The 25,681-nt window shown below is 46.0% G+C and overlaps 1 protein-coding gene across 2 annotated transcripts; it reads right to left on the bottom strand.

Moving 5' to 3' along the window:
* Positions 1 to 1,279: 1,279 nt before the first annotated feature.
* LOC118124679 (chloride channel protein 1) lies at positions 1,280 to 25,146 on the bottom strand. Of its 2 annotated transcripts, none has more exons than XM_047344074.1 (24): positions 25,081 to 25,146; positions 19,415 to 19,700; positions 19,108 to 19,239; positions 18,834 to 18,962; positions 18,530 to 18,663; positions 18,359 to 18,436; positions 18,112 to 18,190; positions 17,734 to 17,859; positions 17,339 to 17,423; positions 16,986 to 17,087; positions 16,638 to 16,722; positions 14,422 to 14,577; positions 11,263 to 11,332; positions 10,951 to 11,061; positions 9,455 to 9,668; positions 9,210 to 9,343; positions 8,992 to 9,086; positions 8,518 to 8,598; positions 8,313 to 8,400; positions 6,744 to 6,826; positions 5,636 to 5,680; positions 4,801 to 4,905; positions 3,596 to 3,682; positions 1,280 to 3,354 (listed from the first exon to the last, which is right to left on the bottom strand). In XM_047344074.1, the coding sequence occupies exons 1-24, from the start codon at positions 25,129 to 25,131 to the stop codon at positions 2,878 to 2,880; spliced, it is 3,033 nt and encodes a 1,010-aa protein (XP_047200030.1). In that variant the 5' UTR covers positions 25,132 to 25,146; the 3' UTR covers positions 1,280 to 2,877. The 2 variants fall into 2 exon arrangements, with proteins under 2 accessions (XP_047200030.1, XP_047200031.1); XM_047344075.1 differs by having other exon boundaries at positions 8,518 to 8,592.
* Between the last annotated feature and the right edge of the window lie 535 nt (positions 25,147 to 25,681).

Genomic DNA, 25,681 nt, shown 5'->3' with positions numbered 1-25,681 from the left:
CAAATCTTCTTTCTGTTTAAATTGTTTATTTGAATCTAAAAAAAATGAACTGAAACGTCAAAATGCCAAATTTGCAAAACGTGCAAAGATTAAATTTGGTGTTCAAGCTTCAGTGTGAATGTGGAAGGTTTTGTCTCCACAGAGCTGCAGTCGTTTCCCTTCTAACTGTTTCACTGCCTTGCTCATTACCCCGGGCCTGGAGGCAGATACGTGCCCTGGTTCATTCAAGTGCTGCTCTGAGCTCCCGTTGAGGCTTTTTGTGTGTTTGTTGTGGTTCCACTTTAAAAAGTCCAGTTGCAAATGGTGGGTTTTTTGTTTCAGCTCCTTCAACATGAAAATCTAGATGATAAACAAAAACAGCGGAAGTCATTTGTCACGTGTGGTTGTACGTTCAAATCGATATATCACCAGCTCACACAGGATGTAACCTATAGACAAACATATACAACATCACTTTCTACCATCATCTCTCTCCTCCGAGTCTCGAGCTGCTAAAGAGAACGATTCCCTCTCACGCTCCGGTGGCCGAGACCTCGATGCACCGGAGCGCCGTGATGAGCATCTGTCCTCTGGTTGTCCCCTCGCCGCTCAGGGATCTCGTCCCGGGAATCAAACGCCCGAGCAGCACACGAGAGGATCCGCAGTTTGGAACAAGAAACACCTCATTGACGAAAACTGAGACGTCAGTCAGGCTGAATAATTACACCGGTGCTCAATCACTTTAAATTACCTCGTCAGACTCCGTGTCAAACAAAGCATGAAAGAGATTTATTTTAACTACTTTAGATAATCATCATTTTCAAATCTCCAGCTGAACAGTCGTCGTAAAACAAGAAGAAAATGACAGATGAGATAAAAACCAACGAAACGACACCGACTCTACTTTCAAAAATAATAAAACTAACGAGACAATTAAGAAATAAAACCACGGGCGATAAGAAACTCCTGTCACCCTGTCAAAATAAAGTTTAAGATGAAAAGCAATCAACTTTGCTTTTGAGGTAGAAATGGAAGTGTAATCTGTTTTTCTTAATTTAATGAAAACACTGAAAGATCTTTGAAGCCAATTCAATCTAAAAACTTATTTTAGATCTGAAATTCAATGTAGATGTTAAAGATTTATTTCTGTTTCTGTTTTATTGTCATCTATGGAAACATTCAAATGTTTTAAAATCTATATTTCTACATCCGTCCTCCCCTGAGTTCAGATCTTGCGATAAAGAAACGTTTGTGTCCTGTTCTGTTTAAATAAATAAAAAAACACGAGGGCCAGGAACAGTTTACACATTTCACTTAATAAAACTTTATTTACCTACATTGTTCACAGTTTTAAAAAGTTTAGAGATAACAGTTGAGTCACCTAAAAGTGAAATAAATAAATACATTAACCACCAACCACAGACAGACGGACGAAAACAACCCCTTAAGAAACAGACGCGTGTAAATTCACACGGACGTGAAGAAAAGCTTCTCGATAAATCTGCAGGTTTAAAGACTTTTAAAAACAGCACCTGAGAAACTGAGTCCAGAGGATGACGAGCAGATGAGAGCGATGAAGGGGAAGGGAGGAAGGGAGGAAGGAGGGAGGAAGGGAGGAAGGGAGGAAGGGAAGGGGAAGGGTTTTGCAGTTCTGTTAAACAACATCTTCGTTAGTCTAAATGATGTAAAGTAGTGATCGGTGCTGAATCCGGGAGGAAGCCGTGTTTGGTAAACGGGGGTTCTGTCTGTCGTCAGCCGCCTTCAGCTCCTCCGTCGATCAACTTAACCGTGATGAGATGAGCTCTGCGGCGGCATCCACAAGGTCGCCTCGCAGTGTGGAGGTCGTTCTGGGGCTTTGGACAATCGTCCACAGTGGACTGAGCAGCTCCATTAGTCTCCCGCTGTCCAGATGGTCGGTCGCCAGTTTTAAAAAAAGAGAAAAATCCACAGCCTCCAGTCTCATCCGACACAAAACCCTTTTTTTAAAAGATACACAAACGTTGAGGTAATACACAACTCACGGATATTTACTCATACAACACCCGGAAATACTGCCCATTGCCCCGGAGGCTAATTCATCACCAGACAATAACCCATGAGAACACAACTGAACGGTGGTTATTACCCATAATCCTCTGCTTCCTGACCCTGAAGAGCTGCTGCTGTAACAAATCCACCAAACTCTGTTCAGAATTCAAAACAGTTTCCTGCTGAATATTGGAGATAAACTCTGGTTTTTAATAACTTCAGAGTGTTTTTAACTGATCTCAGAGTGGGAAGAGGAAACTTTCTCCTCGTTCACAGTGACAGAAACATCAGACTCACTTTCATCAAGCTGCTGCTTCAAGGTAGATAAAGTCTCAAAGTGTTGATTTAAATCAGCTCTTCACAAGTTGAAATGTTAACATCATGACTCAGGAGGTAAAGCAGGACGTCGGTGGTTCAAGTCCGTGTGTAAGATACAGAGCAGGACGCTAACAATGACATAATGAGTTGTAGTGGGGAGTTACATTATTTTATTCTGTTATCTTGACTCCCTGACAAGTAAATAATCCTGAGGGAAACAGTTAGTTTTTGTAAAATAAAGATTAAGAACAGAGGAAAACTTCGGTGGGAAGTTTAACCCTTCAGAGCGAAGGTGGGGGAAACAACGAGAGAGAGAAAAGCAGGAGGAAGGACGGAATCGAACATGGTACAGACACAGAGCTGATTGGAGACAGAGGGGACGAGGCAGAGGAGGAACAAGGAGACGTTCTGTGAGATGAGAATCAGGATCAGTGCCGTAAAAAGAGGTAAATGTGAGAGTCCAACGACCAGAGCAACAAATTAAGAACAGAAGGAAAAACTCAAACCATTAAAAAAAAGATTCATTATAAAAAAAAGTCAAGCTCGTCTAATCTAAACCATCGGCTCGTCGTCGCTGTCTTCAGCCCCGTCGAGGCGTCCCTGACGGGGCCTCCGGGTGGAGAGAGGGATGGAGGAGGGAGAAGGAGGTGGAGTGGGGGAGAAGGGCACCGGGGGAGGAGTGAAGGAGGGGGGGAGGCTGAGGTTGCTGTCGAAGCTGCAACTCCGACTGGCTGTGCAGAAAACCCCCCCGCTCCCCGCACTGCTGGTTTCCTCCGCCTCCCCCGTCACGCCCTCGATCCACACCTCCGTCTCACTCTCGTGGTGGGGCAGAGGCGTGGAGGAGGAGGACGGAGGCAGGGGGACAGTGGGAGCCGAGGGAGGGGAGGTGGACGTCGTGGAGGAAGGAGCAGCGGGAGAGGAGGAGGGAGGTTTAGAGACAGATTTGTGTTTGCTGATGTCGCGAAAGCTGGCCAGAGGAGGACGGAGGCGGACGCCGGAGCGCGTGGAGCCCTCGATGGCCTTCTGGAGCTGGAGGAGGAGGAGGAGGAGGAGGAGGAGGAGGAGGAAGAAAGAAAAGTGATGAAGAAGAGACGAGGAAGACGGTTCAGAACAGCAGGAGACAGACAATAATAGGGAAAGACAGAAAGACGAAAGGAATGAAGTAAATCGAGAAGAGGTAGATTGAAATGAGATTTAATTGACCCATGGACGACCTTCATCGTACAGAGATTGAAAATGAGCTTACACGTGCAGAAATGAAGTTCCTTACCTCTTTCAGCGCCACCACTCCCACCAGTTTGCCGATACTGGTCACGTAAGCATGACTGAGCCCCAGCAGTGAGAACAAGGTGTGAGTCTGTGGAGACAGAGTGAGAAGGTCACCCACATAATTACAACAAAGCAGCTCCCCCCTCGGAGCAGGACGGCCTTTTAGTTTCACATCCTCCTGCGACTTCAGACGATTTACCGGCTCCGTGCTTCCCCCTGTCAGCTCTGTCTAGACACAGCGACGCAACACACACACACACAGACACACACACACACACACACAGATGGATGAGAGCGAACTGGCCCGAGGCTCCAGGTGAACCCAGAAAGAAAAACGTCCTTGAGTGCTGAAAGTATTCTGCTCATATCGTGGATGAGCTCAGTCCCCAAAGGCCCCTTCTTCACAAGAGTAAGCAGAATATTCTGGATATCACCACGACACTGATGATGAAGAATGACGATGGTACGACTGTGTGAACCATCTCTTCCCTGAGCAGCTAGCGTAGAATCGTCCTTGAGCAAGGCACGTGACGTAATACATCCTTCTTGTCCATACGAGACAACGTAATGAAGCTCAGTCTCGGCCGGAGACTTTTTCATTTGCCCAAACCTCTCAGTCAAAGAACTCCATTTACACGCTTCTTTAAAAACAAACTGCTTCATGGTGAGTTTACACTTTGCAATAAAAATCCACCGCAGGCCACCTGCTGCAATTTCATGCAATTTATGAAATAATGAACAACACAAGTGGATGAAAAATGGAAGCAATTGACAACATTCCCTCTGTTTCTTAAACTGAATGAAGTGTTTTTTCCATTAAATGGAGATTTCTCTCCCCAGCTGTTATTTGTCAGACGTATTCTCATTTGCAAATGAGAATACGGTTCTGTTCTTATCAATGACAGAACAGAACCAACAACCAACCGACCATGAAATGAATTCATCCAGTTTGTATGTGAGGCATCGGGGGTCAATTCAAAACAATGCTGAGAAACGAAAAGTAAAGAAAAGTGTATTTGCAAGAAAGTTGCTCTTTAAGTTTCCAACCAATTATAAACCATTAAATAAAAGTGATATATAAAAACAAATACAAATTTAAAAACCTCCCCCCTCTCCGTCCGTCCTGAAAACCCTTCAGCAAAGTGTTCCTCAACAACCTTCGTCCCTGGATTCCTCTGTGACCCCTGCGCGACCTTCCTCACTCACCTTGTGTAACGACGTCCTCTCCACCAGCTGGAACGGGGAGGGGTCCACTCGTATCTCGTCGATTTCCATCGGCTTGTCCATCTCGCCCTCTTCCCACTCTTTGATCTGCGGGCAGCAAACGAGAGGCGAGGTCACAGAGGTCAACGCTCTGGCTTCGGTTCAGAGCCGACAACACAAACTCGGGCCCAGGAGCCAGTGGGAGGCGGCAGGATGGGTTTTCATGACTCACACACGGCAAATGATTAAATATATAACAACAAGCGTTTACAGTTAGGTCCTCGTGGGTCCGTGGTGTCCCCTCTGACTTTTGGGACGACCTACGAGTCTGCGGTGACACCAGCAGCAGTCACGTGGGATTTACAGGGGTTTGGGTGAAGCAGCAGGAAGAGGAAAGGGAGAGCAGCAGCGAGTACGGGACCGGAGGAACCGTTTTGTTAAACGATGAAGAAAAGCCTCGTTTAAAATTCTGCCTGCGTTCACGTTGCAGTGAGAACGTGTCCCAGTTGTGAGTCTGTGTGACCTGAATGAGACGTGAGTGTGGACGCCGACATTGAGATTTAATAGATTTGACTTCACAGCTCAGGAAACTTTTAAAGAGAAGTGACTTTTTTTCAGATTTCGAGCTTTAGAGGAGAAAAACAGAAACGATTTTACCAGATTGACTCAAAACTGAAACAGGTCGTAGTATAACTGCAGTTCTATAGCACTCTGCATCTCAGACTGTAAATAAAGGTGGGTGAGGATGGACTGTGTACAAAACTAAAGTAAAATATCCCTGAATATTAAAAACTAATTTCTGCAAAACCATGCGAATCCCTCGCCCCTCCATCTTTACCTCTTCTGGAGTCATTGTGTCCGACAGGGGAGGAGGACAGGGCTCCTGGAGGAAGTAAACAAAGGAAGAGACAAACCAAAGATGACATGTTTGTGATTTATGATTTAATAAACATATCCTGTCACTTCTGTTCCTCCGAATCCGGCTGAGTGTTGAGTTAAAGTCCAGAAAACCTTCTCTGAAACTTTAAATATCTGTTTTTTGTTCTTTGATTTGTACCAAATTGGAAGAAATTCCCTCAAAGAGATATTGTGTTCACACGAATGGGACATGTACCAGACCAACGCACCCCAGTGGGGGTTTCCCACCGTGTGTCTGTTTGATATTCTCAGCTGTAGATTTGAAGCTCGCTGCTGTGAAAACAAAACAAAACAATCCCCGTGCAGGAATAGGATTCAATCCAAACACGCAATAAAGAATCAGACTGTCAATTCAGCAGCCACAGCAACGGGCACAGCAGAAATCAAATTCTAATCTTGCGAGCTTACAAGCGTATGCTCATTGTCGGAGAGGTTTTCATTCCTGCTCATGTAAACGGATGACATGCGTTGAATCCCCGTGAGCCGGGCTCACCGCCAAGCCGAATAATAACTCTACCTCCAGCCTCCGCTTCCATATTCATACGAGGCTGAAAGAGCGACGCTCGACTTCAGGGAGTCTGAGGATGAGGAGGCAGTTGTGTATTCGTGTGCCTCAGTCAATCAGATAAAGTGTGTGTCTGCCTGCATGGAGAGCAGAGCCAAATAATGAAAACATTACCCTGCAAAACAGAAAGAATAAATATTTATATCCCTGCAGTGCCAGCGTGAGCACGCGGCTCTTCGGGGGGGCTTTGCCAAAATGATGAGGCGCTTTATTTGCAAGGGAAATTTTCTTGGCGACGGAGAATCACAGAGTGGAGACGTGTTTACTGCAGCTTGTGTACATGTTTCAACACACACACACACACACACACACACACACACACACACACACACACACACACACACACACACACACACACACACACACACACACACACACACACACACACACACACACACACACACACACACACACACACACACACACACACGTGTTCAGGACACAACAAGAAGTGCAGACGCACCTGCAGCTGCCCCTCGGTCTGTCTGCTCGTGGAGGTGAAGAGGCTCGTCAGGGTTTTCCTCACGGACTGCAGAGGACCTTTCTCTGTGTGTGTGTGTGTGGGGGACGCAGCACATGAAGGTTAATGAGTTAAATAAATTACACAAACTCGTCTTTACACAGGAGCCATTTGGAGATAATCAGCTAATTGCTAATCGAGGTTTCGAGACTGCGGCAACACAAGCAACTCCTTGCTGTTGTTGCCTGGAAACCGGTTCACGGAGTTTGCGAGGCCACAATAGACGGGTACACACACACACACACACACACACACACACACACAGACACACACACGCCATCTGGGTACTTGTGGCGAACATGCACACAAACCCTCCCTCGCTCCTGTTTAGGGTTACAGAGTTATTAGTTCCGTTCACTTGACATCTGTTGAGGTCAGAGACGAACAAACGTGTTCGAGACGATCTGGAGAATCGCACGAGAGGCTGAGACGTTAATAGAATAAACGATTATAACATTTTAATCAGTGATCAGAACGGTTGGAAGTTCGTGTGCAGCTGCAGGATTCGTCTGACTTTGGTTTCTGCAGGTTTCAACAAGTTAAATTTAAGACTTTTTAAAACCATAGTTATTGGGATAAAAGGTGAAGAAGTCGAGTAGAGAATAATCCTGGAAATATCATGTTCTCTCTCAAACTACATGTTTTATTACAGCGTGTTAATATCTGTATCACTGAGAAGGAACTACAACACACAGAGACATTACAAACTCTGTCAACCAGTTTCAGTCTACAGACCTTTGACCACTGAAATCTAATCAGCTCAAGTGACAACTGATCAAATTGTGAAGAAACTCCCTCGAGGGCTCCTGCACACTAGAGATGTTCAACTCTTTTTAAAACACGATGTGGACAGAAGGTCACACCACACGTCTGTAGGAGACGATTTCCACTCAGTCCTACATTTGTACTCGAAGCCCGAAAAACAAGTTTAATGCTTTTTCTTCTTTGCAGCTGTTGTTCTACAGGTTGAACAACCTTCCTGATGATTAGATGAATTCTCACAGTTTCTCAGTTCATACGTCAACAAGATGTGTCTGTGTCAACTGGCTGCCGATGTATTTAACATACATGCGAACCCGCTGAGCTCCATACACCAGCTGGGCTCTGACTAAAAGCTGCTGAGTCACATCAGTTGACATGGTTTCTGTGCAGGAGCAGGAGGGAGACGCAGCAAAGAATAAACCCAATTGCATCATCTTGCTGAGCTCAAGTTGTCTGAAGGAATCAGTGTTAGTGTGACAGGCCCCATAAGGCTTCTGCTCTCCAGCCTCGACTCGGTGCCACAAAACTTTGCAAGTGTAACGGAGCTAAGGGAAGAGGGATCAGAAACTGTGACTGTCCTCCGCGGTTTGATTCGTTTCTACGTTAAACTGGACGTCAGGGTGGAACCTAACTCCGACAGAAGCAAAGGAAGTCTTCGTCCTTGAGCCAAGTGCAACAACACCAATTATAATGTTTGAGTTTAACATGGTGACTGAGATGAGGAAGAAACTATGTACGTGGTCGTCTCACCAGGACTCGGAGTAGTGTGGTTAGAGGACGATTCCTGGGCTTTGGGAGGAGGCAGCGGGCCGTTCCTCTCCTCCTGTACCGGACTGCCCTGCAGGCGACAACCAAACAAAACCAAGTGAATATTATTATTTAAAATAGCTCATGTCTGAAAACAGCGTTAGACTGATGAGGTTAAAAAATCAGAGGTAACAAGATAGAGACTCGCCTTCTCTCCTTCCTCCTCCTCTTCGTCCTCGTCCACGAAGGCGAAGGACTCCCAGCTGTGTTTCTGAGACTGGTTCTGCTCCTGACAGACAGATGTTTAATTCAGTGTCGATTTTTCAATCATAAAACCTGTGCATCATTTTAACACCTCTGGCTTTTTATTTAAATTTTTTCTTGGCACCGTGTGTCTCCATGGAAACGTGCAAAAACAACTTCAGTTAAAAACAAGTTAATCATAACACTCATAACCATCATATACTGGGAATGAAACAGAACCAGTCCAGGTAAGTTTTGATAAAATGTATATATAGAATTATAACAGTATGGTCTTGTATTATGTTCTTGTTCATGTCTGCATATAGAAATCAAAATATTCCATTTCCCACAGAAACAGAATAACATCAATAACACAGAAAAGTGATCTTGTAATCTTTCAATCTGACAGAAACTTTAAACAAGTCCGTGAGCTCCTCACCTCCTGCATGAGGAGCCTCCTGTCCGGTGACAACCACCAATCACAGAGAGCCAGCAGCTCCAGCCTGTCGATGCTGCCCAGCAGGATCATAGACTCTGGAGGAAGGAGGAGGAATTACTTCGTATGACACAAAGAGTTCAGTCACGGCCTGAACATCCTCTTGTACTTTAAACTACACAACCTGGACTCGATGTATTAAAATCTGTTCTCTCTTCTACCTTTCGAGTCGACCAGTGGGATTGACTTGAGCGAGGAGGAGTCCAGCAGCAGTTTGACTTCTCTGTAGGTGGACTGAGACGATATGAAGTTCACCTTTCTCACCATGATGTCCTCAACAAAGATGTTGTACTGGCTGCCAGGGACACAGGAAGGACACCGGAGTGAAGACACTGAATGTTCACAGATCCACAGATGCAAAGTCGTGGTTACGGTGATGAGAAGGTAATCTGAGGAAGCCACGCACCTCATGTGTCCAAAGCCGAGCTCCGGCAGGTACGGCAGCTTCTTGACCTGGATGATGGAGTCGTACAGGGAGGGCTGCAGGCCCTGAGCCACCATGTTGGCCAGGATTACTGCCACCATCATGGGCAGGATGTGGGAGATCTGGCCCGTCAGCTCGAAGCATATAACTGCCGTGGACACCGTGTGAGTCACCGCACCGGTCAACGCCGCCGCTCCTGTCAGAGACACGGGATGGGACGATGGTGAGGGGAGGGAGGCACGGTAAAGGTGAGAATGGAAAAGGAATGGTGGACACATGGGGGAGGGAGAGGTGGAGAAGATGAGAGGGAAGAGAGGAGGAAAGGGAGGGGACATTAAAGGGAGGTTGAGAAGCAGGATGGAAGGAGTTAAGAAGACATGAACATGGGAGAGGGGACAGAAAGGAGGGAGGGAGATGAGGAGGGACAGAATAATGAAACAAGTGAAAAACGAGAAATAAGAAAAAGGAGAATCAAACGTGAGGGAACAAGGGGGGGCAGTTGGAATAGAATGAATGAGGGAGGAGACAAATAGAAGAGAACTTCCACGAATGTGTTCTGGGAGAGGTTGAATTATAGAGGAAGTGGGGAGGGAACGAGGAACACGAGGAGGAAAGGAAGGAGGGATCCAGGCAGAGGGAAGAGGGATGAGCTTTGTAGGGCGACGGTACAGGGACTTAAGGAAGGCCACGTTTCTGGGTCAGCGGCTGAGGAGAGGACAGCGGAGGGAAGCCACAGTGACATTTAACTGTCAGAGCGAAGCCGGCACATGCTCGGACGGGAAGGAGGAAGAGGTAATGGAAGGAGAGGACGACAGAGAAGACGAGGGGAGAAGAGGAAGATGAGGTGGCCGAAGACAACATGACAACGGGTGACAACTGGAGGGGCCAGAGAGGCTGACAGGAGGTGGGGGAGAAGTTGGAGGAGAGAGAAGTGAGAGAAGGAAGAGGACATCTTGACCAGTAGTGACAAGCTGGGGGTGCAGGAGGTTGACAGCTGAGGAGGAGGAGGAGGAGGAGGAGGAGGAGGAGGAGGAGGAGGACAGCGGGGAGGAAGAGGGTGAAAGGAGGAGGACAACTTGACAGTAAGGCTTCAACAGTATGACGTCCAAAATTGATTGGTGGTTAAACGCGGAGCCCGGCTGAAGGATCTTTGCAGGCGAACGTCACTATTGATATTTGGAGGAATTCATTTCTGATATCTAATTGTTTTCCTCCGGCTTCAATAACTTAATTTTAAAACCATAAGGAATGAAATTTATACACAATGTCAATATCTTCTACTTCCCAACAATTGAATATAAGAAAGCCTGATATTAAATTACACCAGAGACTGCGGCTTGTCAAACTTGGCCCCCGTTAACCTGCCCTGTCAACATCCATCCACATCTGGATGTTAGAGGAAAAGAAACGTTGCAGTCGCAGATGAAAACTAAGAAGAGGGGGGGGGGGCGCGCTTAGAGGAGGAAGGGGAGACTAACCAATGACTGCGTACCCTCCAGGGATGATGCGGTACAGGATGCCATCGAACACGATCCCCTGAGGAAACAGAGTCGCCATGATCTCCCCCACCAGCCGGCCGAACGCTGCTCCTACAGGAGGACAGAGACAACACCTCATTTAGAACACCTTCAGAATAAAATACACTCAAATATTAGTCTATATATAATATTATTCAGCTGCTGGCTGCTGCTGGAGTGGAGAGAAAACCTTTACACTTTATGGATATAATATGATCCATTATCGTGCAGGCTACACGACATTATCTAAAGTCCACTGGAGCGTCTGCTCACCCAGTATGAAGACTGGCATGAAGGCTCCAGATGGAATGGGCATGGTGGTGGCCACAGCAGACATCCAGAACTGAGGATGAGTGGAAACAAAGTGAGCTTCAAACTACTTATGGACAAAAGAGGACAGAAAATCATAATCACATGAAAGTATAGCAGCAAAGATTCACTGAGACCAAACTACGTCGTCATCATGATGTCCCCCTAGTGGCTGGCTGCAGTACAGGTCATAAACCCCTCCTCCTCCATGTTATTTCTGGTGGTAGTTCTTATCACACTGATGTTTGATAAGTTTGGTTTTATAAATTAGATGAAATAAAAGCTCAAAATAAAGTATTGGGCCAGGTCATGGTCTGAACTTGATCTTTCATCTCCATCCTTCTACTTAACGATAACAGACCAATTCTGCTGTTTTCTTCTTTCTGTCTCTATAACGTCTCCTTGTTGTGGCAGGTTACCCACCTACCGCTAATTAGACCACTTCCACCATCATGCGTTGCTTAGCAACAGGGTGACGTCAGGTGCCTGCGGCCTTTCAGCGACCCTCCTCTCCGGGTTGTGGTTGTGTAGGAGGTAAAAAAAACCTAGATCTGGTCGTCGCTTGTTGAGTTACAGAAGTGGAAAATGTGGAAAGTGTGTGTGTGGTGGTGGGGGGGAGGGAACCCAATCACCCTTGCTTGTCCTTGAGCAAGGCACTTAATCACCTGCTGCTCCAGTGAAGCTGCAGACGATGCTGCTGTGGCTGCACTGGGAGGGGCTCAGATTAAACGTGTCACCGCGTCGGACCGAGTGGACACGACGGCTAAACTCTCAAAAACCACCACACACTTCACACACTGTCTCCAGACAATGGGTGTTTCCATCAGGATGAGGCTTCAGAACAGCTCGTGGGATAATGGGCTTTGTTCTCGGCCGCCGACGGCTCATCAGAGATAATGATTACCTCTGTACAAGCTCTGAGAGAGAGAGAAGAGAGAGAGGGAGAGAGAGAGAGAGAGAGAGAGAGAGAGAGAGAGAGAGAGAGAGAGACCACATGCTGGGCTTTCTCATTTAGATTTGAAGGGACTGGTGAGAAACACTACATTACCATCTCAGCACTGCAGATTACTATTCTATACATCGTTTGTCATCGTTGCTTGAGAACATAATTATTGTGGTGCGAGATACAATCTCATTAGCACGTCTCAGACTGTGTGGCAGCTACACTGATGACAAGAGAGGAGCGAGCTCACTGTCGTCTGCTCGCTTTTGAAATCCTGACAGTCGAGCACAATCATGCAGAAACACACACACACACACACACACACACACACACACACACACACACACACAGACACACACACACACACACCTCCTTGGTCGGTGTCAGATTTGCTGAGACAGATGGGAGTGGAAACACTGGGATACAGAGTTTGAGAGAGGACAATGAGGAGATGGAGTAAAAATAAACAGAGGAAATATCACCATCTGTTTCTGGGCAATAAAGACGGAGAGAAAACGGAAAGTGAAAATAGTCTGAGTCGGACGTGGACACCTGTTTAAAGCTCAAACTTCCACTATCACTACACAGAATAAACACAAGATAGGGCTGCAGCTTTTCATTCTAAAGTCAAGAGAAGTTCATATTCATAACTGTAATGACCTGTTTGAGCCTCGAGTCTGCCTAGTGATCCAGCAGGGGGCGCTAGCTGTCAGCTTGTCAGTAAGATTAGGTTATTTTGCTGAGAAAACGAAGCACGCGAGCAAGCGAAGACGTCCTGAGCGACAATCAGGACACCAACGCATCTGAGAAGCTTCTACATCACGTTACGTTAATGAGTATAGTTCAGGTAGAGTGGAATAAGTGGGAGTGGTTAGTGTGTTGAGTTTCAGCAGCCGGCTGCTTCCTGCTTTGCTTGAATTGCGTCCTGACTACAGGAAGCGGCTTCGCTCAGCTGAGAGGCAGCGTGACTAAACCGATGAAGTGTACGACGCTGAGTGACAGGCTTTAATATCCTGTTGACGGGATTATTTATAGTTCATAATATGACTTTAAACATTGCAGGGAAACAGACTGGGGTCCTCTAGAAAAGGCTCCATTGAGTTTGTGGAAATGGGGAAATGGTGTTCGACGTGTTCATATCAGAGGACGGACCAAAAACAATCAGCTTCCCCAGTTTCTCACGTCTTCTCTGCTCTCGAGCTCTTGAGAAGCTGCAGATTTGCACCCGCGACAGCTCGGAGCAGCTTCCTGCAGCAGAACAACAGACTGACGACGGGTCAGAGTATCGGCCCGGAGGCTGTTTGACACACATGAACTCACGTCACACCATTTTCTAAATGAAGGAGGACACCGGGGGTGGACAGATTGACAAGTGTGAATATTATACGGCTCAACGTGAGGAGGTTTTAGTTTTGGTGGTTACAGACATTTTTAGGGATCATTCATTTTTAACCGTTTGACTGTTAACTGACAATAATAAATTTGACAGATTAATACCATCAGTTCATCTGCTGCTATCTTGTGTTTTGATGTCATTTGGAGTCGGAGTCTGCGGAGTAGTGATCTAGAGTCGAGCCGCGATATCAAGGTTCTGATCATAAACATGCTCGACCCGTCACGAGTCAGTCTCAGCTGTCAATCATGACGTCTTCATCAAATTATTATTAAAAGCAAACTGATCAGAAACATGAACGATTGAACAAACATCAGTGGGATGAGAACGACCTGAAACGACAGAAATACATTTTTAAAGATTGTTTTTAGCTTGGTCCATGTCCCCATCTGCTAACATGGAGGAGGCAGGGTGACCTATACCGCAGCCAGCCACCAGGGGGGGACCTAGAGGACTTGGCTTCGTTTTAGGGAGCTGTAACGTCATCCATCTTTATAAATTGTCTAAGGATCACAGTCGCCAAGTATCTATAGACCAGATACATGTAGGACAGTGAAACAGTAAATCTCCAGAGTGTGTGTGTGTGTGTGTGTGTGTGTGTGTGTGTGTGTGTGAGTGTGTGTGTGTGAGAGTGTTGTCTGCTTTAAAGAAATCATAAGAAAGGTAGAAGTGCTGGCAGCTCTCCAGCACCGTTGACCTTGGTTTGGAAGAAAAGGACGACACACACACACACACACACACACACACACACACACACACACACACACACACACACACACACACAGACCTTCATGAAGAGGAAGAGCAGCAGTACGACGAAGACGCTGACGTCCGGGTGGATCCAGGCGGCCGAGCTGCCCAGACCCAGCGGAAGAGTAGATCCCGAAATCTTCGTCCACGTGAAGTTGTCAAACAAAGAGTTGATGCACTCCCTGGGCATCAGCTGGGGGGGTGAGGAGAGAGGTAGAGAGGGGGGGAAGGAGGGAGGAGTAAGAGGGGGTGAGACAAGAGAGAAGGAGGGTGGAGGAGAGGGTCAGGAAGGAAGACGGCACAGGGGGGAGAGAGGGACCGGGACAGGTGGGAGTAGGTAGGTAGAGGGAGGAAGGGCGGGAGGAGACAGGGAGGAGACAGGGAGGAGACAGGGAGGACAGACAGAACAGGAGGAGGGTAGATAGGAAGAAAGAAGGAGAGAGAAGGGGAGTAAAGAGTAAGTGAAAGAGTGGAAATGTAAAAAAGGGAAAAAGACTGAGTGAGAGGAGAGGAAGTGTGAGGGGGAGGAAGGAGGATGCAAAGAGGAAGATGAAGGAGGACAACGGGTGAAGAGGAGGAAAGAGGATAAATTCAGAAAAAACTGAAAAGAGGACGAAAGTAAAGTGGGATGAAAAGCGACAGGAAGTGGATCTGGAAGCAGACGGCTGGACCAGTGACTCATTCTGTTTACATGAGTCAGGAATGACTAATTCACTGCAACTGTTTTGCTCCACATTTGCATAAATGACTGAATCTGCTCACAGGCACAAAACCCGGCACCTCCTGCATCTGCATAACGCCACCGCCGGGCAACAACAACACCCACGTCATTTAGATTCCTCTACTTTAGCACTTCCTGCTCTGGTTGTGGTTGAATCGAGGCCCTGAACCAACGCCACCCGCTCCACGAGTCTAAACGCAGAGGATCCTGCTCCGCGGGCCTTCGGCAGAGCGGCGTGCTATAATAGGCTTTCCTGTGCCTTTCTGAAGTTGCGAGTTCACGCCTGGTTCACAACCCGTGTTGCACTTAATCTCCTGTCGCTGCGCGGCGGCGGCGTCTGTCGCTCTGCTCCGAGCCATCGAGTTGGATTGGAGGGATTTCATACCTCAAAAGCCGAGCACACCTTTCAGAGGAGAGAGAAGCGTCTGTCGGATACACACGATCCTCATTCTGCACCAACGGCCATTTTTATTTTCCTGAAGTAACTTTAGAATCGCTTCGCTCCTCGGGTGTTGAAACGATATTTGAAAAGCTGCGAGACCTTTTCTACAACCAGGGTGTGAAAGATCTGCTCCGAGGGCACAATGACAAAAAAAACAACAGGTGAAGGTGTTGCTGAGTGACATCTGGAAACAGACGGGTACATGTGCACTTACACACACACACACACGCCTGGTTCACACCACGTTGTCTATTCTGAATGTGTGTGAAACACAGGAGGGCGAGTTGTGGATTCACGGCAGTTTGAGCTTTCACCTTAAAGCTCCTTCTGTAATCACACAAAGGCTACGAGCTACGTCGCTACCGATGGAGAAGAGACACGGACGCTAACATCCCAGGAACCAGATGCACGTTAATATGCTGATGGTGCTCAGATTATTCAAGTGTTGAAATCTTTAAGCTTAAAATCTCTTCTGTCCGGTGTTTAAATAAAGCTGTTTTCAGGCATAACATCTGGAAGTGTGCAGATCTGCAGATCAGATCCAACCTGAATTCTCTTTGTGCTTCACTTTTCATCCCTGCACACAAATACCAACGCCTCATCGCAGTGTGTTGTTGTTTTGCACGTGGTGAGTGTCGGTCACCACCGCCATCTACTGTCTCTCCCGTTACCCTTGATATTTGATGGCATGTCCCTCCCCCCCCCTCCGCCCAGTCCAATGGCGAGTGGAGGTCACAGTTTGAAAGATTTAGAACTTCAATAGCCCCAAGAACTCCCTGTGATGTGGAGAAAAGAGAAAACAGCTCATATTGATCACGTCTGGCCTGTGATGCTACTTTAAACCAAAGCAAATCAAAGAGACAGAAGAGCTGCTGCATGTTATTCTTCTAGGTTATGATACATCAGGGCCTGTGGATGGATATTAAAGAACCTTTGCTGTGTGATGTTTGGATGCAGGCGTAGTTTCACGTGAATATCTTTCCTGCTGGGATTTTAAAACACATCCATTGGTTACAGCGTTAGCTCCACTGTCGGGTACGAGCAGATTGTTTACACGGGAGGAACGGACAAGAAGATGAAGAACTCTGACCTCTCCGGCCATGAACTGTCCGAACCCGGGCGGGAAGGTCAAGGTGGCAATGACCAGCGTCACCACAGCAGGAAACACAAGGCGACTGGGGGGGAACACAGAGGAAAACAGGAAATCAGCAGAGATAATTATGAAAAGTTATTCAAATCCATGTTTTTTCAGTGTGTTCGAGTGATCAACAAGCTCAAGGAGTAAAACTCAACAGATACAAACATTTAGTCAATTTTGAATTTGTGTTATTTCCTTGTTTTAAAAAACTAACACCAACGCGTTTACAGATTATTTACAGATTTTCCCACCACAGTTTTCCGAGCCTGCAGATTTAGGATCAGACTCAGAACATCTTACTGTTTGGTCAGGAAGCGGGTCATGGCGTTGGTTCGTCTCATGAACACCACCACGCGTCTGTTGAGATAAACGAAGAACGCCCCCAGGAAGCCGCAGCAAATCCTGAGCACAAACATTTTAACCTCACATAAGTTAAAAAAAACAATAAGACGTTAAATCAGGCACGAAGTGAAACAAGTACAAGTATTGTTAACTGGTAAACTACTAATGTGGATTATCAGTGAAGTCTCAAATGTCACATTTACATAAAGCCAGACTTGTTATCTGCACATTTCTATCGGGGATTAGTTTTTACACAAGCACTAGTAAAAGTGCCACATGTTTGTCATGGTCTCAGTTTTCCTGTCGCACACCCGATGATGGCGAACGCCGGCAGCTCCTGCAGGTCGAAGGGGAAGTCCATGCGAAAGTTTGTCCTGAACAGAGCAGTGATGGTCACTGGAAGACGGAGACAACACAGATATAAATACAACTGTTGAGCATTTAGAACAAGAACCAAACAAACACAGGATTTTATTTACAGCAGCAGAACTTTACTAGATATTCTTATGAGACTTTTCAGTAAAACACTGTGTGGCCACATGTTGGAGGACGACACCATCTAGTGGAAAATGCACGATACATACACCCGGTACATTAAATTAGAGAAAACTAAACAGACAGTTCTATCTGTGACCTCTGGCTCGTGACATATTATTGTCTCACACAAACAAAACAACACAATATGTACATTGTCATATCTCCATACCTGCGTCTTTGTTGAACACGGATAAGACTCTGAATATGAAGGCACTGAACGTAGCTGCGAAGTATCCTCTCCAGTAGTTTCTCACAGCAAAGTACGTGGACGTCACCTCGATACTGAACAGCACCCCTGGTGGAGGAAGAAGAGAAACACAGTCACTGATCGATCAGGATGCGAAGGAATCAGGTTAAATGATAAAAGACGTAATTAAGTAGATACTTCAAATATTAATATGATTTAACGAATATATCAAGTATTATCCTTTTTCTGTTTGTATATTTGCAAACTGGAGTCTGTAAATTATTACATTTTGTGTTTTATACTACTGTTCATGTCTTGTACATGCACATTGTATATGTTATGATATAAAAGTCTGTTTACCTCCAAGGGGAGTACCGAAACAGCAGCCCACTCCGACAGCGCAGCCCACTGTTAGGATGTCTGTATAACAGTATGGATTCTACTGATCCACAGAGGAGGAGGAGGAGGAGGAGGAGGAGGAGGAGGAGGAAGAGGAGGAGGAGGAGGACGGATGGAGACGATGGAAAAACAACATATAAATGTGGAATATCTTACACAGTATTTATTCTGTTTAAAACCCCTCTTGAGTAAATGGAGATCAACTTACCTGATAAGCTCCTGAGAAGAAGGACATGAACCTGCTGAGAACTGCAGCACAGATACTGGCGATGTGAACGAACGGGCCCTGAGAGGAGCAGGAGCGTACGTGAGGAGAGTAAAGGGACATCATGTACATAGAGAATATAATAATCTATAACAGGGACTCGGGTTCACTCACCTCTTTGCCCACAGGCATGCCGCTGCCCAGCGCCGCTGTCAGGCCGATGACTTTAGCAACCAAAGCCTTGAGAGTCAGATATTCCTTCAGCACGACACCTCTCAGGATGGTCTTCAGCTCTGGGATTCCAGAGCCTGAGGTGGAGATCAGAGAAAGAGAAAGAGATCATTATAGAATAATAACACCTGTGGAGCCACTTTTCATAACCTTCAATCTCTAAGCTTTCTGATTCGTCTGGTTATAATAGTAATGACGGCACAGAGACGTATGAGAGCACAGACATGAGGAGGAAGAAGGTACCGACCGATCGCTTGAGGAGAAACCAGGTGACAGAAGAGGCAGGAGAACAGGATGAACAGCAGGGGATATGAAACCCAGGCCAGGAACTGTAGTGGGATGTTCCCCCTCAGCTCCACATGGATCCATTTATAGGCTGAAGAGGGATGAAGAGGAGGGAGGAGGAGGAGGAGGAGGAGGAGGAGGAGGAGGAGGGACAAGCAGGATGAAGAGTGTAGGATTGTAGGAGCTAAGACAAAACCTGAAATTACAAGGGTTGCCCCTGGGATCTGTGGTCCTACCTTCCAGGCTCTTTGCACTGGCGTAGTCCATCGTCCAGCTGACCAGCGCCATGGTGATGCCCAACAGAACCAGGAAGATCCAGTCTTCTCCCAACCGGGTCACAAGGAACCTCTGCACACGTGCTATGCAGTCTGAGAGAAATCACAGGGGTCATCTGATCTCCAAACTGTAAATAAAGATGGACAATTTCTACTTCCTGCCACTGTCCGGAAGTGAAGCCATAACATCCTGGATATGGGGGCCGCCATCTTTATTTATAGTCAACGAGTCTAATAAAGCATCTAAATACTCAGAATCTCTTGTCACCTCGACACTTGGAGTACGAGCGCCTCTTCTTCGTGGACGACGTTGGGTCCAGGTCGGCTGTTTGCTCATCGGCGGCCTCAGCCTCCATGTTGGACTGACGCCGGTTCCTCTGTCTGCTCTGATAGCGACTCTGGTATCCATTTTGCCCACGGCGGCCCAGTCCGTGCCGCGTCTTCCCGTGGCCGCGGTGATGGTCGCCGTGTTTCTTGATCTGCCGCTCCGTCAGCAGGCGCGTGGCCTCCCGCCTGCCGGAGCCCCCTTGGTTCTCCTGGTACTCCCCATAGAGCTGTGGGTCGATCGGGAGAACAAGCCGTTAATGAATGTGCACAGACAAAGTGAATTCCCGACGTTTGCTCGTTGGACGTGCACAAACACAGCAGGTGCCTGATTGAACCCGAGCGGGGCTGCTGATTGGTTTAGCTCCTATTCCCGTCACGATGTTCACACCTGGAAGAGGCTTCAGTGTTTCTACAGTTTGCTGCTCAACACGACTTGTTGGTGTAGTTCAGAAAAACAAAATGACATTAAATCCACAAACTGTACATGTTAAACATGTCGTTTTCTCGTTGTTCTAGTGACTACCTGTTGATAAAACCGTTGCAGTACATTAGCTGTAAAACATACATACATTATTATGTGAACAATACCTGTGTATGAACACCAGAGGTCACCAAAGTCATAAAGATCCACTAAAAATATAGTATAATTGTATTTATAATAATATATAATTTTAAAATGTTCTCCACTACTCAGATAAGCAATGCATCATTAAGTATTTATTAATCTACACTGTAGAAGCTTTGTGGATAGTATTCTAGCTCTGGACCCGGCTCATAATTATAAATACACACGTTTCTTTTCTTAGTACAACAGCAGCAGACAATAGAACTCCAGGAATACAACCGACACGCCGGGAAGTTGTGTCTGGTGCTGACACGTCGCTGCAGTAACCTTTCAACAGCTTTTAATTTAGCAGGTTCACGGACAGACAGATTGATGGATGGATGGATTTAGACACACACGGACACACACGGACACACACAGACACACACAGACACACACAGACACGCTGTCTGAGCAGAGACACCCAGTGAAACCTGAGCAGCTTGATACACAATGGACTGCAACTGAATGCAAACACGTTACACACGGTCTTGACTTGTTGGACGGTGCTCGTGTGTTTTTTTATTAAATCTTAAACCCACTGTATTTCCCTGCTGATCTAAGAAGCTGTAACTTTGGGTTAAGAACTTATTTTTTGAGAAGCTTAAAAAAAAAGAAGAGTTCCCGAGCGGTGTCAGGATTCTCACCGTAGATTCACACTCGTCCTGAAAGCTCGTGTCTGCAGGGTCGTAACTCCTCTCGCTGTCATTACATGATTTAAGTCACTTTTTACTTTAAATTAAAGATACAGTTTGAAAAAACTATGAATCATAAATTATCTGTAAAGATCTTAACACCTGTAAAATGTGACTAAATCCACTTTACCTTGTTCAGAGATCAAACTTTAGAACAGGTGGTGTCATAAACGTGATTCAGGATATGGCAGTTAAAATTACTTCAAACTATTTACATGTTACTTCTCATTTACTCAAATGGTTTCCTGGTAAAAAGCGACAGCTCGAAATGTTTTACATACACATCAGACTCATAAAGTCGTCCGCTGGAGAAACGATACCTGCACAAGTTATAACTAAATATTAGGGATTTATTGATTCTGAAACCAAGACCGAAATTATACAAACGTCAAAAACCTTGTACCCTGATATCTCAAGCTGAAGGTGCAGCTTATTGTTGACCTCTCAGTACCACATAACTTACTTCATGTACTTATGAAGTAAGTACATGTACTTTAACAAATGTACTACACAAAAACTACTGAAACATTTTTCTTTCTAAACTAAGAAAGAACTTGTTCGCTCGGAGCAGATTTGACTGAGGATCGTTTCACTTCCTTGAACGTGGTGGATGTGGTGTTTGCTTTGTGCGACAATAAAAGTGAACAAAGTCAGTATTGTGCGTTCAATGTGCATCATCAGTGACTGTAGTGTTGTTGTTTACTCTGAAGTCAACAAATAAACAGTTTTTCTGTGCCTGGTTAACGGGCGCACATATTACCCATGATGCTTTGTAGTTTACAACATGAACATTAAAATAGACCCATGTCCCATCTGTTGAATTCCCCACGTACATCATCCCAATGCAGACGACACGGAGCCAGGTGGAGACGGTTCAGAGCGACCTGGGTCAGTAAAGAGCACGGACACAAACTGAAACACAACCGATTCTCTGAGGTGAGAGCACATAAACAAGTGTGGGGGGGGGGGTGTTTGTTCACGACTCACTGTAATGATAAAGTGGGCACATGATTTCTCTACAACCACGTGAATTGATTTGATGTGGAGTTGCGTGTCAGCTGTTGACCTCCATTACGGACGCCTCCGTGTGTTGTGTTGTCAGAAATCCATCAGCCCCCCCCCCACCGCCCCCCCGCCCCGGGTCATCACCTCTTTCCACCTCTCCTTCCTGTTTTCCCTCTGGAGCAACGTGAAACTCTACTCTGCACTAATCACTTGTTTCTCCATTACCCTCTTCTTTCATTGCCCTCGGCTCCGCTCCCTTTTCTCCCCCTCTCTTTGCCGGTGAAACACTACTCTGGGCTAAATTTAGTATCGGTGTGATCCAATATACCTCATTACACTTCCCACACCTCTCTCAGCATCAGAGAACCTTTCAATGCCTCATCGTATTCCCCCATTTCTTCCATGTCTCGCTCTTTCCTCCTCTCTCCTTCTCCTCTCTCAGCTGTTTCCTCTGATCCCTGAACGTATTGACAGGAAGAGCAAACTGATAAAGTTCCTCCAAACTGCCAATATTAACAGGATCCGAGAGTTTTCAGTTTAATACCTTGAGAAATATCAACAAAGCTCAAATGTAGTTTGTGGTTCAAAGTCGACTTTAAGTACTTTTTATTTACAGATTTATTTTTTAAGTTTGATGCTCAGCTGTAGTAAAAATGTTCTTGTTCTAGAAGGATTTCTCATAAAGAACGTAAAGGTCAGAACATCCAAACTCGATAAACACTTGGTGCTGGACAGAAGCAAAGAAATCCAGAAGACGAGAGAAGTCAGGACACCGGTCGATGCTGCCTCACACTTCTTCATGTCAGGGGGAGCATCACCTGCTGAGCAGACGTCTCTCGTCTTAAGAGGTTCGGCTGCTTCCTCTCATTCTGCTGCAGAAGAGAAACAAGTCTGTGGGTTGTTTGTATTTCGGCTGGTGGGCGAAGCTTCTTAATTCCCCACAGAAAACAGTAAAAGACATTTGTCGTACGATCCACATCTTTTCAGTTTCATCGAACCCGAGAGGACGACTGAGACTCCAGCAACTTGCTGAGCTCGTTCAACAAGCTCCTAAAATGATCATAACAGCCGAGGGTGGGAATGCAAATTGCTTCATTCAGTTCCTTTCCTGGTTTCCTGGAAATTACAGATTTGCAAACATGGCTCCTATCATTTAGTTATAGTGACTGAATGTGCAGTGCAGCAGCAGCAGCTGAATCTCATCTGCTCTCAGAGATATTTACAACTCATTACATTTTCAAAGTAAAATTGTTCCACTTTCCTAAACGTTGCGAAATAGACCGATTATTGAAGAACAAGTCATGGATCTTGATGAAAGAAAATCCAGCATATTTATAAGACTGATATTTATGAGTTTGTGCAGTTTGATTGAGTTTATTTGGACGTTCTAGTTTCCTTCAGGATCTTCAAGGGACTTTTCCTTAAAAATAAGTAAATAATGTGACCACATACAAAGCGATAAAGACAAACTCACAGAATTACCGAAGCACAAACTCATTCAAAAAACAAAAAGGTGACACAACAGTCCTGTTTGCATTTCTGCTTCCATGGGCGACAACGTAAACAGAAGAGTCACCGCAGCTTGTACCGTCTTCAAGGAGCACACTCGCTTAGATGCCTCGCACACTTGGGACGACCCGAGGCATCGACTTTCAACAACTATTAAATTCTGATAGGTCCCCACGGTCACCAGCAGATCAACACCACAGAGCTCCTGCAGCTTTACGAGGATTCTGGTGAAACACACCTTCGTTTCAGTTTCTGCATCTCTAAAATTAAAGCTCTCCAGATTTCAAAATGTAAAAACTCCCTGCACTGAAGCTGAGCCACTAAAGGACGGTGAGAGATTTGTCCTGAAGCTTGGGGTCACTGTTGTGATGAAGGACGAGCAGTCGCCCCCCAGTATCAGACCACATGCACTTCAGATCAGATCCCTCTGTACTGGTTTCCATCTTTAGGTCCGGTCTCACTGCAGCTGAGGCCCCACATAGCACGATGCTATAATATCCACCAGCTGGGGGGAACTTCCTGGTGTGATGTTTCAACCCAAAGAGTTCAATCTGTCATCAGACACCAGGTAATCATTCTCTCACGCCGCTAACTGCGGTGTAATGTCTTTTATTCAAAGTGGCGTCCTTCTGGCCACTCAGCCGTAACGGGCTCGTTGACAGAGATGCTCATCGTTCTGTCGGGTTCCCAATCTGTCAGAGAACCTCTGAAGCTCTGCATTCACTTCTCTGACTAACACACTTCTTCTCCAGAGACAAATGTGGAAAGAGTCCTGAAAAATGAAATATTAAAAGAGGTAAAACATGCAAAGGGTTTGAAGTTACAACCTTTTGTGTCTGGCTGCTGTTGCTTTGCATTAACTTTCACTTCTGTGCGCGGCAACATATTCTGTGCACCAGAAAACCCTGTTGAATCTATAAACATAAATATTCCAGATCGATAGATGCAGCATAACAAACTACACGTGTCTCTTTTTTCTGGTCTGTCGGGGAACATCCTGAACCTTATGACACAGGGTTCACAGAAGATCCCACAGCTGTGGTGAAAATCCTCCAGATGTTCTGTGACAACCTAGAACAGTGAAGATTAGCACGGCTGCAAATGCATGATCGGGTTTCCCCTCTGTGTCAACACACACGCACACACACACACACACACACACGTCGAATGCACACATTCTGCAGATGAACACAGATGTAGATGCAAGGACACATGTTGGACATGGACCTTCACACGTACAAGCATGCAGCCGGACCGTGTTACACATATCAAAGAGGTCATTCCTACACATGTTGAGAGCTTCAGGAACGAGGCCCAGCTAACAGGTGGCCACCGAGCAGGAAGCAGAGGGACAGTGATGAAGTGTGTGTGTCTGTGTGTGTGTGTGCGTGCCAAGATCAGGGGTGAAGGAGGTGCACCGAGTCCGAGCACCTGTTGCGTGACCATGTGCATAAACCAGTTGTTATACAGCAGCTAATTGGTCTTCACCACGTTCACAACACACACACACACACACACACACACACACACACACACACACACACACACACGCAAAGTATGTGGTCGATTCATGCACATGAAGTTTGCAATTCCAATACAGGTGCGTCATGCAAGAGTGACACAAGTGACTTAGGGACGGAAACTGCCGTCTCACGACAGAGAGAAAGAAATGTGACAGAGGGAGAGAGGGGGGGGGGGGGAGAGACGCTGACGGAGAGACGGACAGACGGACAGAGAAAGACAGACGGTGAAGAACAGACAGAGAAGACAGAACAAGGAGAGCAGGACACTGACCAGGGTTTGCTTGTATCTCAGAGCCTTCCTTTCTGACGCATCTGCAGCCATTGACACAGTCACTGACCCAAAAATAAACCCACCCGCTGACCGTCTGTCTCAGCATTACCAGGACTGTGCTGGATGCCCAGGCAGGACACACACTCTCACACACACAGACACACACACACACACTATTCCAACACGGTTTCATCTAGCTGTAGCTGGGGTTACCCCCCCCCCCACACTCCTCTAAGCTATCTGCTCACCGCTGTGAAGTGAAGTCAGGACAGAATTAAACGGCAGAAATGTAAAGAGTTTTTAAAGTCAAAGCAGAAGCAGCTGTGTAGTAAACGTCCCTGTGAGGCCATTCAATAACTTAAGTAACATAATATAAACAGCTATAGTTTCTCTACTTAGAAAGTTCGGCGTCCTCATATCATCTCACTGGAACGATAACAGTTTCCTCCGTATCCGTAAGCAGAACATATATATATCTATAATATATCTATAAATAAAAAGAAAACAAAAACAACCAAAGAACTAGAACTAATCAAATAAACAATCGTTTTCTCTGTTAAAGTTTTCACAAACTGATCTTTCTATGAAAGGCTGATATCGG

This window comes from Hippoglossus stenolepis, chromosome 17, assembly GCF_022539355.2.
Source record: "Hippoglossus stenolepis isolate QCI-W04-F060 chromosome 17, HSTE1.2, whole genome shotgun sequence".
Classification (NCBI taxonomy): domain Eukaryota; kingdom Metazoa; phylum Chordata; class Actinopteri; order Pleuronectiformes; family Pleuronectidae; genus Hippoglossus; species Hippoglossus stenolepis.
This window is presented reverse-complemented; position numbering and strand designations above follow the sequence as displayed.